The 16,250-nt window shown below is 40.4% G+C and overlaps 1 protein-coding gene across 3 annotated transcripts in view; it reads right to left on the bottom strand.

The window, feature by feature from the left end:
• Nucleotides 1-16,250, bottom strand: part of USP49 (ubiquitin specific peptidase 49) — a 109,949-nt gene that overhangs the window by 14,713 nt on the left and 78,986 nt on the right. The window contains exon 6 of one of the 3 annotated variants that reach the window (XM_089681160.1): nt 3,102-3,159. The exons of the other annotated variants lie outside the window; for them this stretch is intronic. Coding sequence (XP_089537286.1) covers nt 3,102-3,159 — 58 coding nt within the window. The remainder of the gene's footprint in view (nt 1-3,101; nt 3,160-16,250) is intronic. 3 annotated transcript variants of the gene reach the window in all.

Below are 16,250 nucleotides of genomic sequence, written 5' to 3'. Positions count from 1 at the left end.
CTAAAACATTTGTAATTGCAACAACTTTCTGGGCAAAGTGGTGCATTATCCTGCAAAAATGCAGGGGTGCCAATATTTTTGGCTGTACAACTGCTAAAAATAACCTATACTTGAACCACCAATTGACTGTAGGTATTATGTATGTACTTAATGACATTGTATGTGTAGGTACTTAAATGCAAATCTAGATGGCTCTATGCTTGAAGCAATTGATTTTTTTTTTTTTTAAATATTGAGAAGAATTTCTATAACAGTACTATAAAAAAACAAAACAAAACAAAACAAAAAACACACAAAAAAACAAAGCTTTTTTGTAGTTTTCTGAGTAAAAGGAAAAAGGAGATATCAGACAATTGTTTCATTACAGTCTATATCAAGATTTTAGAACTTACATTAATAAATATTGACCATACATCAAAATATTTATTGTAGGCCAATTAAAGAGAAAAAAAGTACACTGGTTAAATATTTAAAGCTTGAGTCCAGTTTTTCTTTTTTTTTTTATTAATCAGTACAAGGGACAGTACCTAAATGAGACTGGTCCCTTGTGCTGGTGGCTTGTGTCCTTTCCACCCCTCCAGAGAAGCTATGCTATAGCTTCCATCAATGAATAATGCACTATGAATGAAAGAAAGGCGGTTGAATGAATAATTCGCCACCTCCATTTATAAAGCTCTTTTCATTGAGCCAGCTTCAATGAATGGAGTTTGGCAGAAAGGTGTGCTTCCTCAGCCCAATTGACATGTGCCTATGACCGGTCTAGTAGCTGTATTAACCATCTCAGCACTGGAACACTACAGCTGATAGTGTATGGGAGAGGTGGGCAGAGGACAAAAGATTTCAACTAAGATGTTAGCCACCAGCATTAAAGGAACACTTCTCATTAAATGTGAGCACTATTCCTTGTGCCAATTAAAACATACATACACACAAAAAACTGAAAACTTGGCTTTAATACACATTTCCTTCTAAATAATTTTGTATTTCTCTGTTCTGGGCATGATGGGGTTTGGTCTGATCCCTATCTGGAGTTTTCCTGCTGTCCTACGATCTGTCAGGTGAATATACCCTCATACCGAGTAAAGTCAAAACATGCAGTGAATCTGACTGAAATTTCAGGCTGCTTTTGTTCCCACCAGCCTCTGCTTTCACTATATCCCTATGAAAAGTACTGCAAACCCCCTCTTTTATGCTAGCGTTTACAAGAAGACGTAAGCATCAATTAAGCAATATGACATATATGAGCTTAGTAGCAGAGAGGTCCAAAAATAGCAGCAAAATAGCATTTCAGTATACAGTAGTCTCATAATTTACAGAGGAGTGGGTACATAAAAATTTCAAACCATATCTTCAATAAAAAGTGATACTTCCAATGTTGTTTAAGAGATCAGGTGTCTTTGCAACCTCCTGGCTGCGAGACAAAGGCAGATAGGCCCCATAGATTTATATGGGTCTATAATGCACCTGTACAGCCAGGAGATAGGGGACTTACAATGAGGGAAGGGTAAAAACAACCAAGACTGGGATAGTAAATAGATTCTACATCTGTAGACTTGGGGGCACAATTATTGGGCTGTGGTTAGGGTATCAGTTGCCCTTAATCTGGACGTATGGGGGTGTGTCTCCTAGTGGGCGAGTGATTCTGTCTATGATGTGCTGGGCAAGCTCTGAAGAAATTTACAGGAAGTGCATAAAATGTCAGTATTTGGAGTGTCAACACTGATCACATTTGTCTGGGACATGAACATATGAAGACACACTATGACCTTAAGGAGGGTGATGAAGCATCAGTCAAAACAATGGTACAGCTCCATAAAGCTGCTGGATGTGTTCTAGGACATTGGGAACACCCCTAATCACACTTCCACATTCTCTAACCCCACCCTATCAGTAATAGTCACATTACCCCATTCCTAAAACCTTTATCTATGGGACCCAATACATCCCAGACCCACCTCTCTACTTCTCATCCTCTATCCACCTTGATATCCCCCCCCCCCCAACTTTTTTTTTTTCTCTGTACTTTCCTTGAACCTCTCTTCCACTTTCCTCCCCCATACAAAATAAGCTTAGGGAAAAAGCTGATGGATGTGGCAGATGGGATACTCATAGCAGGTACCAAATTAAAGAGCTGACAATATCTGAAATGGATGGTAACTTGGGCTAGGAGAAAAAAATCTCATGTAGCTGTGGTTACTTAAGCTGCTGAACATATATACATTTAGCCACACAAACTGCTTTAATCCCTAAATCTTTGATTATTAAATTTCTATGTGATTTTTACTGGTTTTATTTTTAAAAGTTAGTTTGTGATTGGTTGGTATGGATTCACCTGCTGACAAATACCTGTCTGCCTTTACGCCTTTTGTCAGTGAAAGGTAATCTCTACGGGTGAATAGTAGTTACAATTTATAGTGGGAGTATTAAGCCTGGTACATGCTAGAAGTTTTCTTTCATTCAAACTAGTGGGTTGAATGAAAAAACCCAATACAAAAACCCAGACAGATCGCCATACTAACACAAGAGATGTTTGTGCGACAATCTCCCCTGCTCTGCTCTTGTATTCTGACAAGAGGCTTCCCTTGCCGGAAAACACTGATCAGTGCTAGCAACCAAGCACTGATCGGATGTGGGCCGCATGCTGGTCTTCCAGCATGCCCGTTCAACAGAAGCCTGTTGTGAAGCTGGCTTCTGTAGAACAGACAGCTGTACACATGGGCTGAAAATCAGCCAGTTCCTGCTGAACTGGTCGATTTTTGGCTCTTGAGTACAAAGCTTTAGGAAGGAGAACAAATCAGAGGAGTGGCATAGGAAGGGAAATGGGGGGGTTAACCAAGTACCCAATTTGTTTGCCTTTAGAACACGCCTGTGGTGGCCTTTACAGGAAGAAAGGATACACTGGACTTTTTTGAGGATATTCGGAAAAATGTTGCATGCTGCTGAGGGGTGGAAGCGTTTTCCTTCTTTCTAAAAATTGCCTGGTTCTTAACATTCACAAATCTTTCTAGATTATGAATACATTTAAAAAAAAAATAAAACTTTACTCAGAAAAAAGTAAAGTAAAGATGTTCAGGTTATACACCCATGAGGACAATCCTTACCAGTACTACTGTTTCTTGAGTTTCCACAACAGCCCCAACTGAGATTGCCTCCGCCCACCTGAGAAGGGACAGGAAACACAAGAGAGGTTAAATACTCCCATCCCATCTCCCCAAACTTCCAGTGTTCCCCAATAAACAAATGGGACACTAGAAGTCAATGCTAGAAAACTTCGTTTACAGCAAAAGAAGGTTGGGAATATATGGGTGCTGTTGTGAAGACTCAAAAAAAAAAAAAAAAATTAGTATTAATTGCTTTGGATAATCCTTCTCTGTTCCGGTCCAGGTAGCTGGAAATCTATTCTAATGGTCAAAAAAAGCACAATGGCTTAGGCATCTGTCACCTTGAGTCATCTTGATTAGATAGAACATCCAGGTGGTATTGCTTGACAGCTGGCCCATGCATTTCCCTGCCAGATCTACTCAAGGGAGGCAAAACTTTAACACAGAAGGAGCTTTCACAGAATCAATCTCCAAACCTGATGGTTGAGGACTATTAATGGCTTTGTTCCTTTTACAGATCTCAGACCTAACCATCTCATGGGTGTAAACACAAAGAACTAATACAAATATATTTCTCAATAACCACAATGGATAAACAAAATCCATATCGTGCGCATTAACAAAATGCTTTTTAGATCCGGTTATTGAAAAACTAGTGACAATACCATCCCTGTGCAGACAGCAGAGCTGTGGGAGGGACGCTGTAGGCCCACTCTACAGATTGCAGAAAAGTACAGGAGGGGTGCAGAGACCATACAAGAAAAGTCACCCTGCACAAGGAGAGAAAGCAGCACTGACTTGTCTTTATTACAGAACATTCCTGCACAAAAGCAAAGCAAAGATGGGGACACATAAGCTAACCCCCTATGATTACGTGCCCTCGCACGAAACGCGTCGGGGAGCGGCTACAGAGGTGTGACGTCACGCCGACCGGCGCCACGAGGGCCCCGGCGGCCATTTTCAATTTATTTGGAGGGTCAGTATTTTTCTTGCTCTTGCCTGTATTGTCTTTGGGGAATAAACATTCCTTACCATAAGGATATCACACTATTTGGCCTCCTCTGTTTTTTGAGCTCCGATGGGAGCCATTCATATCTGCAGAGTGGCCATCCCCACACGTGGCGACATTACCATACGGCGAGGGGCACTTGACCAGATCTGACCAGACCCATCGTAGGATCTTTGATGTCCTGAAAACAATTGCTGATTAATGCGCACTGGGATTGCGTATCTGGTGAGTGCGCAATCCTTATATATATTTATCACCTCATCTACGGATCCAGATTGTGGATTTCTTGAAGATCATTTGGGATCTTTCCAGATCACACCATAGACTGCATTTTTGTTTAGTGTCCAATCACCTATAGTCACCAATAGGTGACATTTTTATTTTATTTTTGCACTAACTTATTGTTTTATGCAACTCTATGGGTTTCTGTATTAAGATGTTTATATGTTTTACACACTTTTAGCGCTGCACCTTGTCTATTTATTTTGATTATTTTGGAAGTTTTATGGTACTTTTTTGGTGTCCAGCTGCTACTTCTGAGTTCGAATTCTATTTAGCATTTTATCTGAAGCGCTCGCTTGCCCTGTGAAATATTGTTTGATACTACAATTTGACTGTACAATATCCTTTACAAATCACTAACAATTATTTAGTGCAGGGAACTACATAAAAATTGCATTCAATTTATACCCAATTAGGTAGGCCCTTTGTATTACACAATTGTAGGTAAAGCTAAATGAGATGGACACAAGTTGTACAATCTTTAAAAGTTCATTTTTTAAAAGTTATCTTTTCCTCTTGTACTTCTAGTCCTTCTACGTTAGGATACAAGAAAAAGTAAGAACATAATTCTGTGTCTGACGAAAGGTGGACATCAACTTAGGAAGCAAAAGCATGCCCAGTTTAAGGGTCACAATTTCTTTTCAGACAATTACATAAGCAAGGATTTCTTCCAAAGCAACAGCCATGGCGTAAGCTAAAAGTAGATCAGGCCTAATTTATAGGAATCTAATGGTAATCATTTCCAGCAGTTCAAAGGATGAAGCAGAGAGTCTCTGAGAATCAGGTTCAAATGTGGGGCAGAATTCTTTAATTCTTGGTTTAAATCTAGCACTCTAAAAATTCTAAATGATAAACACCTAGTGCTGACATTTGATCCCAAAGATCAGTGGGTCATGGCCTAAACTGGCCTGTAGCTCAGGAGAACAGGAAAACCAGACCTCTCCGAATATGTGATAAACAGAGCCTTGAAATAAAGGACATCAACACCAAGAAGATCTGCTTGTCTGTGTCAAGTTTACGGAGAGGAATATGAAATCTCAACATTAGACTATGTCTGGAGCACACTGCCAAGAGATTTGGAATTTCCTAAATACTAATGAAGTAAAAGAAAAATTATATTTTGACATGCAAATATGGGAAGGTCTGGTAAATAATCTGAGTAATGTCCATGGAAGTCATCCATCACTTTGGGAGCAATAGCGGTCAACGTCACAAGTCATGGGGCCAGTTCATCCTCTCATCCGAAAGGTATAGAAAACAACAGATGAGAACTCAGGAACTAAAAAACATAAGGCAGAACTGCAAATGTCCAATATTAATATGGTTTGAATCCATCTTGTATGGTATGCTTTAAGTTCCATCTTGACATCTGCTTTGAGCAAGATGCCAAAGCAAAAAACATTTTTTCAAACCCAGTAGTTATTAGATGTGACAGTTCCTGAATTTACACTGCAATGCACAGTGTCCTTTGTGCTTCATTTTTCACCAGGGTCAAAACAGCAAGACATACATTTTTGAATGAGGTGTAAAAAAAAACAAAAAACAGAAAAGAAAAAAACAGAGACAAAACAGTGCTATAAGTTTGAGTCTCAAACATTTTCTACGCTAGCTGATATGCTAGAAAGGGGCAGTTCAGATCCTTTATCTTCCTTTTCTTTCTTCAAAAAACACTTTTAAAACAACAGTAAGGGATATGCAAAATTAAAAAAGGGACAAATTTTGCATCCTGATGAACAATGTTTTGACCGTATTTAAATACAGTAGGTCTAGTGAAGAGTAAATAATATACTACATTAGGTTGGTGCTGTAAATGGACCACTGAGATTAAATAATTTTTCTTGGTCCAGAGGAAGATTTTATTTTTAACAAGAAGCAAAACAATCAGTGCTACTGATATTGTTCATCAGGACCATCATCCCTGACACCTGTTCAAAGCTGTTCATTCTAGAAAAAGTTTTCCATACTGCTAACCTCTTTAAGTGGTTGGAAGTGTATCATGACTAAGGATTAATCACCCTTAAGAACAAGGTAATATTACTAAAATGACCAAACATCCCAGAGCTGCTATCACCAAGTGGCACCTATACTTCATTGTTCTGCAAATAAATAGATTTTACTCTAGTGTCTTTAATTCCCTTTGAACAAGCTGGTGTAAAAGGTAAGTACAAGGAAAAAGTAGAGCTATACATTAAGACAGACATTACAGTGTGCTTACTACTGGCTTGTTCAACAGTCATACATTTACCAAATTGACAAGAAAATGTCAGCTGAATGCCAGGAGTTACCACAATAGTAGGGTAGCATAGCAGAAAAATATAATAAAACAGTATGAATTGTTACTTTGGCCCAAGTCTGTAAGGGCCTGAGTATATTTCCTCACAACCACCAATCAGATTTAAAAAAAACTTTCAGAACAGTTCAAATTCAACTGATGGTGACCCCCCCCCCCCCAATTCTTGGCAAAAACATTTCTCGTCCGCAATTCTCAATCTTTTGGAAGTTGAAAAGTTTGACCAATAAAAAAGGCATAGGGACTATGTTCCCCTTCTAAAAAAGGAACATAGTCTGAAGTGAACTTAAGGGCTGACTCCATCCTTTGCACCAGGTTACATATTACACATGTATTTAGGGTGAACCATGGTGCAAACTAACCCTCCCATCTCCACCCTAAAACCCCACAAGATCAGGTGAGGTTTCTCCGCTAATAGAACAGAAAACACTCAAAGAGTAACGTCAGCCATATATGGTTCAAAATTCAGCCAGCTCAGCAGGCACCAGCCAAATTTCAGCCCGTGTATGGGCATCCATGTCACCAGCAAACCTGATGAGTGTATTCTGACAGCGGGGAAGTCTCCCAGCTGTCAGAATACAAAAGCTCAGTGTGGATGATTCCCCCGAATCAGTGTATGGTTGGGGAAATTGAGTCACGGTTTTTTGTTCAGCCTGCTGGTTGAAAAAAAAAATAAAAATCTGACTATTCTATGGGCTTTTTGGTTTTTTTTTTTTTACTTTTTTACTTTTTATTTATGATAGGCAAAGGCATAACAAGAGGTTTTTTTACAGGGCAAAAAAACATCAAAAAACGTGCAAAAGACATTATTGAACAATTATGTAGTTCAGTGCAACATCCTTATTTGGCGTGTTGTCCCTGTGCGACGTTCAGACTATTGCCCTGCAGGCTAACCATTGGCTTTGCATACACTCTGAGGACTGTAAAAAGGAAAGCCATTTGTATTACTGGCAAATCACTTATCAATAAAGATGTCTAAATAGTAACATCCTTAAGGTTATTTCAATTACATTTTGGATACTGAGGAGCAGGCCCCTCATCAAATTGCACTCTATATACAGTATATAAAAAACCCAAAACAAAAAAAACAAAAACATGTATGGCCAATGTGTTTTTTCAATCTTTATTTTAAAAAAGATGATTAAAATGACAAGCCTTACATTAAAAAAAATGGATAGCCAATTGGGAATACAGCAGATCAGAAATTTAAAAAACCATCTCAAGCCAAGCTTCTATTCAATAGATACACTATATTGCTAACAGTATTGGGATGCCTGCTTTTACACGCACATGAACTTTAATGGCATCCCAGTCTTAGTTCGCAGGGTTGAGTTGGCCCACCCTTTGCAGCAATAACAGATTAACGCTTCTGAGAAGGCTGTCCACAAGGTTTAAGAGTGTGTCGATGGGAATGTTTGACCATCCTGCCAGAACTGCATTTGTGAAGTCAGGCACTGATGTCGGACGAGAAGGCAGTCTCCGCTCCAATTCATTCCAAAGGTGCTCTATCGGTTTGAGGTCAGGACTGTGCAGGTCAGTCAAGTTCCTCCACCCCAAACTCACTCATTCATGACTTTATGGACCTTGCTTTGTGCACTGGTGTGCACTCATGTTGGAACAAGGAGGGGCTGTTCCCACAAAGTTGGGGGCATGAAATTATCCAAAATGTCTTGGTATGCTGACACCTTAAGAGTTCCCTTCACTGGAACTAAGGGGCCAAGCCCAACCCCTGAAAAACAACCCCACACCATAATCCCCCCTGCACCAAACTTTACACTTGGCACAATGCAGTCAGGCAAGTACCGCCAAACCCAGACGCGTCCATCAGATTGCCAGACAGAGAAGCATGATTCATCACTCCAGAGAACACGTCTCCACTGCTCTAGAGTCCAGTGGTGGCGTGCTTTACACCACTGCATCTGACACTTTGCATTGCACTTGATAATGTAAGGCTTGGATGCAGCTGCTCAGCCATAGAAACCCATTCCATGAAGCTCTCTACGCACTGTTGTGCTATTCTGACGGCCACATGAAGTTTGGAGGTCTTTAGCTATTGAGTGGGCAGACAGTTGGCGACTTCTGCGCATTGTGCGCTTCAGCATGCACTGACCCCGCTCTGTCATTTAACATGGCCTACCACTTCCTGGCTGAGATTAAATTTCTTTTACTCCAGATGTAAAGAGTGCCCCCTTGTCCTCTGTGATGACCTCAAGGTGAAGAACTCTACACTGAGTTCACTAAATGAACCACTGATGTATTTATACATGTTGATCATATCCCCTCTTAATCTCCTCTAAATAAATTCAGTTCCTCTAATCTTTCCTCATAGCTGAGCTCCTCCATGCATCTTGTCAGTTTGGCTGCTCTTCTCTGTACTTTCTCCAGTTACCCAATGTTCTTTTTGTGAATTGGTGCCCAAAATTGAACTGCATATTCCAGATGAGGTGTTACTAATAATTTGTACAGGGGTAATATGATATCACTCTCTCTGGAGTCTATACCTCTTAATACAAGAGTATTTTGCTTGCTTTAGAAACCGCAGCTTGGCATTGCATGCCATTATTAAGCTTGTGATCTACCAGAACTCCCAGATCCTTCTCCACCATTGACTCCCCCAGTTGTACTCCCCATAGTATGTATGATGCATGCATATTCTTAGCTCCCAAGTGCATCACCTTACATTTATCAACATTAAACCTCATTTGCCGCATAGCTGCCCAATTAAACAGACCCTTGAGGTCAGCTTGTAAACTGGAGACATCCTGTAAGGACGTTATTCCACTGCACAGCTTGGTGTCATCTGCAAAGACTGAAATGGTATTTTTAATCCCAGACCCTATATAGTTTAGAAATATATTAAAAAGTAAGGGTCCCAACACTGAACCTTGGGGTGCAACACTAACAACCCTAGACCATTCAGAGTATGGATCATTAAACACTACTCTCTGAATACGATCTTTTCTATCCATTTACATACAGATTTTTCCAAGCCTGTAGACTACCTTACACATTATCCGTGTGTGGGAACTGTGTCAAATGCTTTTGCAAAATCCAAGTATAACCATATCCACTGCCACCCCTCTGTCCAAGGTTTTGTTCACCTCCTCATAAAAAGAAAGATTTGTTTGACAACTTCTGTCTTTCATGAATCCATGCTGTCTGTTGCTTAAAATATTTTTTTCCAGCAAAAACTCATCTATGTGGTCTTTTATTAAATTCTCCAGTATCTTCCCAACTATAGAAGTTAAACTAACAGGTCTATAAGTACTTGGTAAAGATTTTGAGCCCTTTTTAAATATAGGCACCACATTGGCCTTACGCCAATCCCGTGGTACTATGCCAGTCATTAAAGAGTCCCTAAAAATTATAAACAATGGCTTTGAAATGACAGAGCTCAATTCTTTAAGGACCCGTGGGTGTATGCCATCCGGTCCAGGTGCTTTATTCACCTTTATTCTATCTATCAATTGTGAGCCAATGTGGATCATCTGGAACTGTGTCAATACCATGCCCATTATGGACAAGAGCTCCCCTATGCTCAGACCTGGCATTTTTACTATTAATATATTTGAAGAATTTTTTTGGGGTTTGTCCTGCTATCTTTTGCAATCTGTCACTCGTTTTCAATTTTTGCAGCCTTTATTTCCTTTTTGCATATTCTGTTATATTCTTTGTAATGTTTAAACAATGATAGCGTTCCTTCATTTTTATATTTATTAAAAGCTCTTTTCTTATTATCTATAGCTTTTTTTTAAACTTTGGCCGTAAGCCACATAGGTTTAATTTTTAGCCTTTTAAACTTGTGGCCCATGGGAATATATTTTGCAGTGTGTTCTTTGAAGAACTCCCATTTTTGCATTGTGTTAATCGATGCCAATATTCCCTCCCAGTTTAAGTCTTGGAGAGCAGCTCTCAGCCTTTGAAAATTATCTCTTAAAATTCAGCGTTTTTATTTTTCCCATATATGCTTGCTGTTTACACCGAACAATAAATGAAATCATGTTATGGTCACTGCTACCCAGATATTCTTTTATATGGACATTCATAATAAGCTCTGCATGGTTTGAGATTACCAGGTCCAGCAGAGCATCATTCCTAGTCAGGGCCTCTATGAACTGTACCGTAAAATTGTCCTGTAGCAGGTCTATAGATTTTTGCCCTTTAACTGTTCCTGCAGTGCCATTACTCCAGTCAATTTCTGGATAGATATAATTCCCCATTATTATCACTGTCCCAGCCCTTGGAGCCCTTTCGATCTGTGCAAGGAGTTTCCACCTCCTCATTAACACTGGGAGGTTTATAACAAACTCCAATGATTACCTTTGTAGTACGCACCCCCATGTACAGTTCCACCCATAATGCTTCATCCTCACCACAGTCTCCATCAACTAGGTCCTCTATCACACTCGCTCTGAGATCACTTCGCAGACAGACTTTACCACCTTTGCTTTTTACCGTCTCTCCGAAAGAGAACATAGCCAGGAATATTAATGGCCTAGTCATGTGAAGAATGAAGCCAAGATTCAGCAATACCAATTAAATCATAGTTCTCTTCATGCACCAAAGCTTCCAACTAACCTATTTTGCTTGGCAGACTTCTGGCATTGGTGAACGAACACTTTAATTCATTGACACCTTGGGCACATGTATTTTGCATATTTTTTATTTTCATACAAAATGGTACCAATTCCAATGGTTGTAACATGGGAACCTTCTTATCATCTGCCATAGCCTTCCCCCCCATCTTTCACCATTTCACCTACCAATAAGAACTGACCCCTGTCTGATCTCTCTACCCCATTATAATCTAATTATCCCTCCCCCCTCGATCCTAGTTTAAATACTCCTCCAACCTCCCCATAAACCTCTCCCCCAGCACAGCAGACCCCCTTCCATTTAGGTGCAAACCATCTCTAACATAGAAGTTGCAACCCAATGTAAAAGTCAGCCCAGTGCTCTAGAAACCCAAATTATTATTATTATACAGGATTTATATAACGCCAACAGTTTGCGCAGCGCTTTACAATATAAGGGCGACAGTACAATTACAATACATTTCCGTACAGAAGGAATATGAGGGCCCTGCTCGTGGAGCTTACAATCTAAAGGATTGTAAACCTTCACTCTTACACCAGGTCTTTAGCCATGCATTCAGTTCTCTAATATCCCTGTCTTTTCTGAGTTGCGCATGGCACAGGTAATATTTCAGAGAATATCACCTTGGAGGTCCTTCCCTTCAACTTGCAGCCTAGCTCTTTAAATTGATTCTTCGGGAGCCTCCACCTTCCAAGTATTCTGTCATTGGTTCCATAATGGACCAAGACAGCTGGGTCATGCCCAGCCCCTCCCAGTAATTTATCAACCTGGTCCGCCACATGCCAAACCCTGGCACCAGGGAGATCGCAAACCATTTGGTTTAGCTAACAGCACAGGGGCTTTAGCAGATATAAATCTAGAAGATTTTCCTGCGGATATTTTGTTAAGTAGACAAAATAGTAATTCGTTAGCTTATCCTAAATGTGCAGGGTCTTAATGCACCTCAGAAGCGATTTAAAGTCTTCAAATATCTCCGTGCCCACAAAGTGGATTTGGCTTGCCTCCAGAAGACCCACTTGTCATCCATGCCACGGTTTTTTGATGGCAGATACCAATGCATTTATCACGCGGCATCCCTGATCAAAAAAAGAAGTGACCTTGTAGCGATCCATAACGGCGTATCTTTCTCAGACCATCAAGTCATAGCAGGCACATATGGCTGATACTTGACCATAGTTGGAGCTCTCCACAACGCTGCAGTGATTTTTATGCACCTATGCGTCAAACCAGAAGCAGACTCACTTTTTTCCTACCTAATGTCAGTGCTCCAAATCCATCAAAAAGGTAATTTGTTGCTTTGTAAAGATTCCAATATGGTTCTGAACCCAGTGTTAGACAAATCTCCCCCTAGTACCCTTCTTCTTCGCCACCTTATTCAGAATTTGTAAATCTACTTAAACCCACAACTTTGTAGATGTGTGGCGAGAATATCATCCCACCATATAGACCATATATTCGTGACTCCAGCTTTTCTCCCTCAAGTTTTGACAAACTTGGATTCACACAGTTCTCTGGTCGGACCAGGATCCTATCCTGGCACGCTGTAGTGTATCTCTACAACGCCCTCACGCTCTAGTGTGGTGTCTTAATAACTCCCTCTTATCTTTCTCTCACATAGTAGAGGACATCAAAATCCACTATCTAGACTAGTTTCAAAACAATAGGCGCTCAGTTTCTTCCCTTCTGACACTATGGGAGGCCTTTAAAGTGGTGATTCGGAGCCATATTATTCAATTATCCTCCCAACGCCAAAAGGGAAGGCCTGCAATGAAAAGCGGCTCTAGAGAGGGACCTGGAGACAGCGATGCTACTTTCCAAGCAATCTTCCTCCATATGTAATAGGCGGCATGCTGAAAAATTGCACACAGACTTTAATCTTTGCTTGACGGACAAGGCAGAACGCCAACTTTCTTGGTCACGCCAAAAATTCTATGAAAACTGTAGTAAAATACAGTGCTCAGCATAAATGAGTACACCCCAACAGATTTGTCAGAAAACCTTTACTTTCCTTTCAGAATCAACATTTTCTATGGGACACTATACTACGAAATACTCCCATGTGGGCCATTGATTGCAAACAAGATTTGTTAATTTGCACACACAAAGTATTTTTCCTAATAAATTAATTCAAGACTACGTTGCAAAAATGAATGCACCCCAATGAAAGTCTTAGGCGCAAAGCTAAATTTTAGACAATACCTAATTAAGAAGAATTCAACTACAGGTGAGTCTAATTACTCATTACACAGGTGTCCAGCAGACAGTGATTATAAAAGGAGTGTTGCTTGAAGAAAATCCCTTCCCATTTCATGCTCTCAGCAACAGCACCACATGGAAGATAAATGTCACAAGGCCTGAGAAAGAAAATAAATTTTCTTTACAGAAGAAATGTAAAGGCTACAAGAAGATCAGCAAAAGTGATCCAAAAATTTAACAAAGATGGAGCTGCAACCGTCTCACAGACACATTCAGGTTGTCCATGGATGTTAACACCTGGATAAGAGCATCTTCTGATAAGGATTGAACAAAATTGCCATGCAAGTTCACTGCAGTTAGCTAAAGAAGTAGAAAGCCAAACTGGGGTGATTGTTTCCCATGGCGTACACGGCAGAGGAATGGCATGCATGGGTGTCGTCCACAAGGGAGCCCCTCCTAAATCCCATGCACAAGAATTTGCCAGGGACCATTCTGAAAAAGAAGACTACTAGGAATCTGTACTCTGTGTGCCTACAGTGAAACATGATGGTGGCAGTGTCCTTCTGTGGGGCTGCATGAGTGCTGCTGGTGTTGGGGAGCTGCACTTCATTAATGGTTTCATGAATTCACAGATGTCCTGCTCTATATTGAAAGAGAAGATGCTACTATCACTCTGTGGTTGTCGTGCACTTTTTCAACATGACAATCCAAAACACACATCTAAGGCCACTGTTGCATTTCTGAAGAACAGGGTGAAAGTGATTCATTTGCCAAGTATGTCTCCTGATCTGATCCCAATCGAACACCTATGGGGAATTCTGAGTTAACAAGTTGAGCATCACTCTCCATCCAGCATCCAGTCTCTAAAAGAGTTAATTCTTGAAGAAGGGAAAAAGATAGATGTTGCAGTATGTCGCCAACTTGTTCACTCCATGCCTAGAAGACTTAGTGCTGTCCTTACAAATCATGGAAGTCATACAAAATACTAGATGTAGTAGTTTTTGTTGTGGGGTGTATTCATTTCTGCATCAACTAATTTGAGTAAAACTGAAGATTTTGTAAACCAAGTTATATTATTACCTTACGTCCATGTAATGAGCTAAACAAATGTTCTATAAAACTCAGTTTTTTAAATTTTGGAAATTGTTCTTGTGTTCATTGAGATATTAAAAATCTTACTTTTCAAAAGGTTTGTACTCATTTATGCTGAGCACTGTAGGTACCATGTTAGGTAATCGATTATGGTTGTTTGCTCCTAAGCAACATTTCTATACCTTAAAAACAAGGAAACACTTATGCACATCCAACCCCCATCATACAGCGGATGGATTTCAAATTCATGTAGCCAAACTATATGCAGGTATATATGAGGTCCCCACGGAGATCTATTTCTAACATGACATTCCTCTTCCGGACATAACTGCTGATCATCGATCAACTTTGGGAGCAGATCTCACGGAGAATGAGATTCGACGCACAGTTATGGAACTGAAGACCTATAAACGAGCAAGACCAGATGGCTTTATAGCACTCTTTTATAAGAAAGTTATTGATATAGTGGCCCCTATCCTAACTCAGATTTTCAACCAACATAAACATGATGGCCAACTAACAACCGAAATGCTCAAAGCACATATAGTAATGATCCCTAAACCAGGCAAAGACACATAAACATGGACGAATTATTGCCCTCTCTCACTATGTAACAAAAACATTAAAATCCTGACAAAGACCCTGGCTACTACCGTGTTTCCCCAAAAATAAGACACTGTCTTATATTTTTTTGGGCTCAAAAAAACACACTAGGTCTTATTTTCAGGTAATGTCTTATTTTTCCATGAAGAAGAATACGGTACACATTTATTGTTAAATGAAAATAAAGGAAATTACCTGTATACGGTACGGTAGTTGTCAACACAAACCAGACAAACTGTGAATCCTACAGTATCAAGAATTAACTCATTTATTCAATGACAATCATGTCATCTTCTGGAACATCATCATAACAATCATAACAGGCAGTGTCACCAGAGACAGACCAGCACTCACCACCTTCGCCGCGTCCCGTCCACTCTGATCCTCCTGTTCTTCTACACGCATCTGCGAAAGTCTCCTCCTCTCTCCGGCTCCGTGTTCACCGCTCACTCCACTCACAGCAGTGACGTCAGGACTCCGCGTAACGTCACTGGTTGCTAGACGCCAGTCGGGGCAGCCCTAGCAACCAGTTTACGGTAAATTAATTTTCATTCCGAGACAGAGCCTAGGGGGGCCTTATTTTCAGGGGGATGCCTTATATTTCACCCAGAAGGAAACCTGTAAGTAGGTCTTATTTTCGGAAGAAGGATGTTTTATTTTCGGGGAAACACGGTAGGTTGAACCATATAATATCCACAGTAATTCATAAAGACCAAGTAGGCTTTGTACCCCAACACCAGGCTTCTGCAAATATAGATCAAACGATCCTGCTTAGCCATTTCAACAAATTGATACTTCCGGGAACTGATATTCATGTCTAACAAAAGGAGCAACGCGTTTGACACGTTATCCTGGGCATACTTACGCATGGCCCTACAGCGCTGGGGTCTAGGGGAAGACTTCCTGAGGTTAATCTCCGCCTTGTACAGTACCGCATCAGCAACGGTCTGGTACCATGGAATACAAACCACTCATTTCCACATACAAGGAGAAATCTGACATGGATGCCCCCTTTCCTCCCTTTTTTTTTTGCTTAAACCCTTGGCCGTTTGTATTCGCCTCCACCCGGATATACAAGACC

This window comes from Staurois parvus, unplaced genomic scaffold (genome assembly GCF_062004578.1).
Source record: "Staurois parvus isolate SC_StPar_1 unplaced genomic scaffold, SC_StPar_1.0 ptg000261l, whole genome shotgun sequence".
NCBI lineage: Eukaryota > Metazoa > Chordata > Amphibia > Anura > Ranidae > Staurois > Staurois parvus.
The sequence above is the reverse complement of the archived record's forward strand: the minus strand, read 5'-3'. Positions and strand labels throughout refer to the sequence as shown.